Genomic DNA, 1,260 nt, shown 5'->3' on the forward strand with positions numbered 1-1,260 from the left:
ATTAATTACATGTAGGGACACCTATATTTACATGCAAGGACATCTATAATTGCAAGTAGAGACCTCTAGTTAACAACTAGGTCCTTCAACTATTTACAACTAACAATCAAAATTGGATACCTTGTAACCCTGGTGACGGAAAATTTTTAAGGCGACTTCGCCCATACCAGCCACCATGAACTCCCCGATCTCTTAATAACCTTCTGCCAGTGCTTTCGGTACACCGGAAATGTGTTTGAGTTACTGGACCTAAGATGACACCGGTTGATAGGCCACTTGAGGGACTCGAGGCTTAGAGATTGAATCATCTATATGAAGCTTGTCCATACCTAATGAAACCGAAACATTTCTTCCCCGTGAAACATTGGACTGAGAAATACGATAATTTTCTACCATGACTGGAGGACGTGGACCCCGATTAAGTGATCCACTTTGAGCATCTTTTGTAGAACCCGAAGGATAAAATGGTGGAGAAGCAGAATTCAAATTTGACGCACCAACATTATTACTAACGGCAACTTGAGCGGGCTCTGATGCTGATGTGGCGGCAGACGCTCTTCCTGAACTTGCATGAGTCGTTTTCTCCATTGGTTTGGCAGGCCTATAACACGTAGTAATCAAATGCCAAACAAATCATATCATACAAGTAATAGTTGAAAACTATGTATCATGATGTCTAGTGTCTACTTACTGTCGTCTTTGTACAGATTTGAGCCCAGTTTGATTATTATTATTATTTGTCATAGCCCCATTTGCTGTCATCACTCAACTCCCACAATTTCCTACCGCCAAGAGTTCGCCTACATAGGGGTGCTAAACAGGGCGTGTTCACAGGTTGGCGGGTTCAACCCGACCCAAGCCCGTAAATTTTAGACGAACCCGAAAATTGTTTAGTACATATGAACCCGAATCTGACCCGAATATTCGCAGGCTGACCCGAACCCGACCTGTTCAACCCGAATTTTTTTATTTTATTTTTATTTTTTTCAGCAAGTTGATATATATTAAAATTAACATCTACTACAAAAAAACACAAGTTAGATACTAAAATTACATTAAAATTATAAAATCTTATATCAATTTCTATTTTTAAGTTATAAGTATAGCATAAAATACACACCAAATTTAATTTATAACATAAAACATATTGTAAAAAATATAATATTATAGAAATGGGTTGAACGGGTCAACCCGCCAACCCGACCGGGTTCACCCGAACCTGACCCGTTTAGCTAAACAGGTTGCGGGTTCAACCTGAAA

At 39.2% G+C, this 1,260-nt stretch overlaps 1 protein-coding gene across 1 annotated transcript; it reads right to left on the reverse strand.

Annotated features, from left to right (window-relative positions):
• Window positions 1–249: 249 nt before the first annotated feature.
• On the reverse strand, window positions 250–762 carry LOC118479377 (protein MLN51 homolog). The gene is made up of 2 exons (XM_035987965.1): window positions 692–762; window positions 250–601 (listed from the first exon to the last, which is right to left on the reverse strand). Exons 1-2 carry the CDS (start codon window positions 760–762, stop codon window positions 250–252), a joined length of 423 nt encoding a protein of 140 aa, XP_035843858.1.
• Window positions 763–1,260: the final 498 nt, after the last annotated feature.

The sequence above is a fragment of the Helianthus annuus genome, chromosome 3 (assembly GCF_002127325.2).
Source record: "Helianthus annuus cultivar XRQ/B chromosome 3, HanXRQr2.0-SUNRISE, whole genome shotgun sequence".
Lineage (NCBI taxonomy): Eukaryota > Viridiplantae > Streptophyta > Magnoliopsida > Asterales > Asteraceae > Helianthus > Helianthus annuus.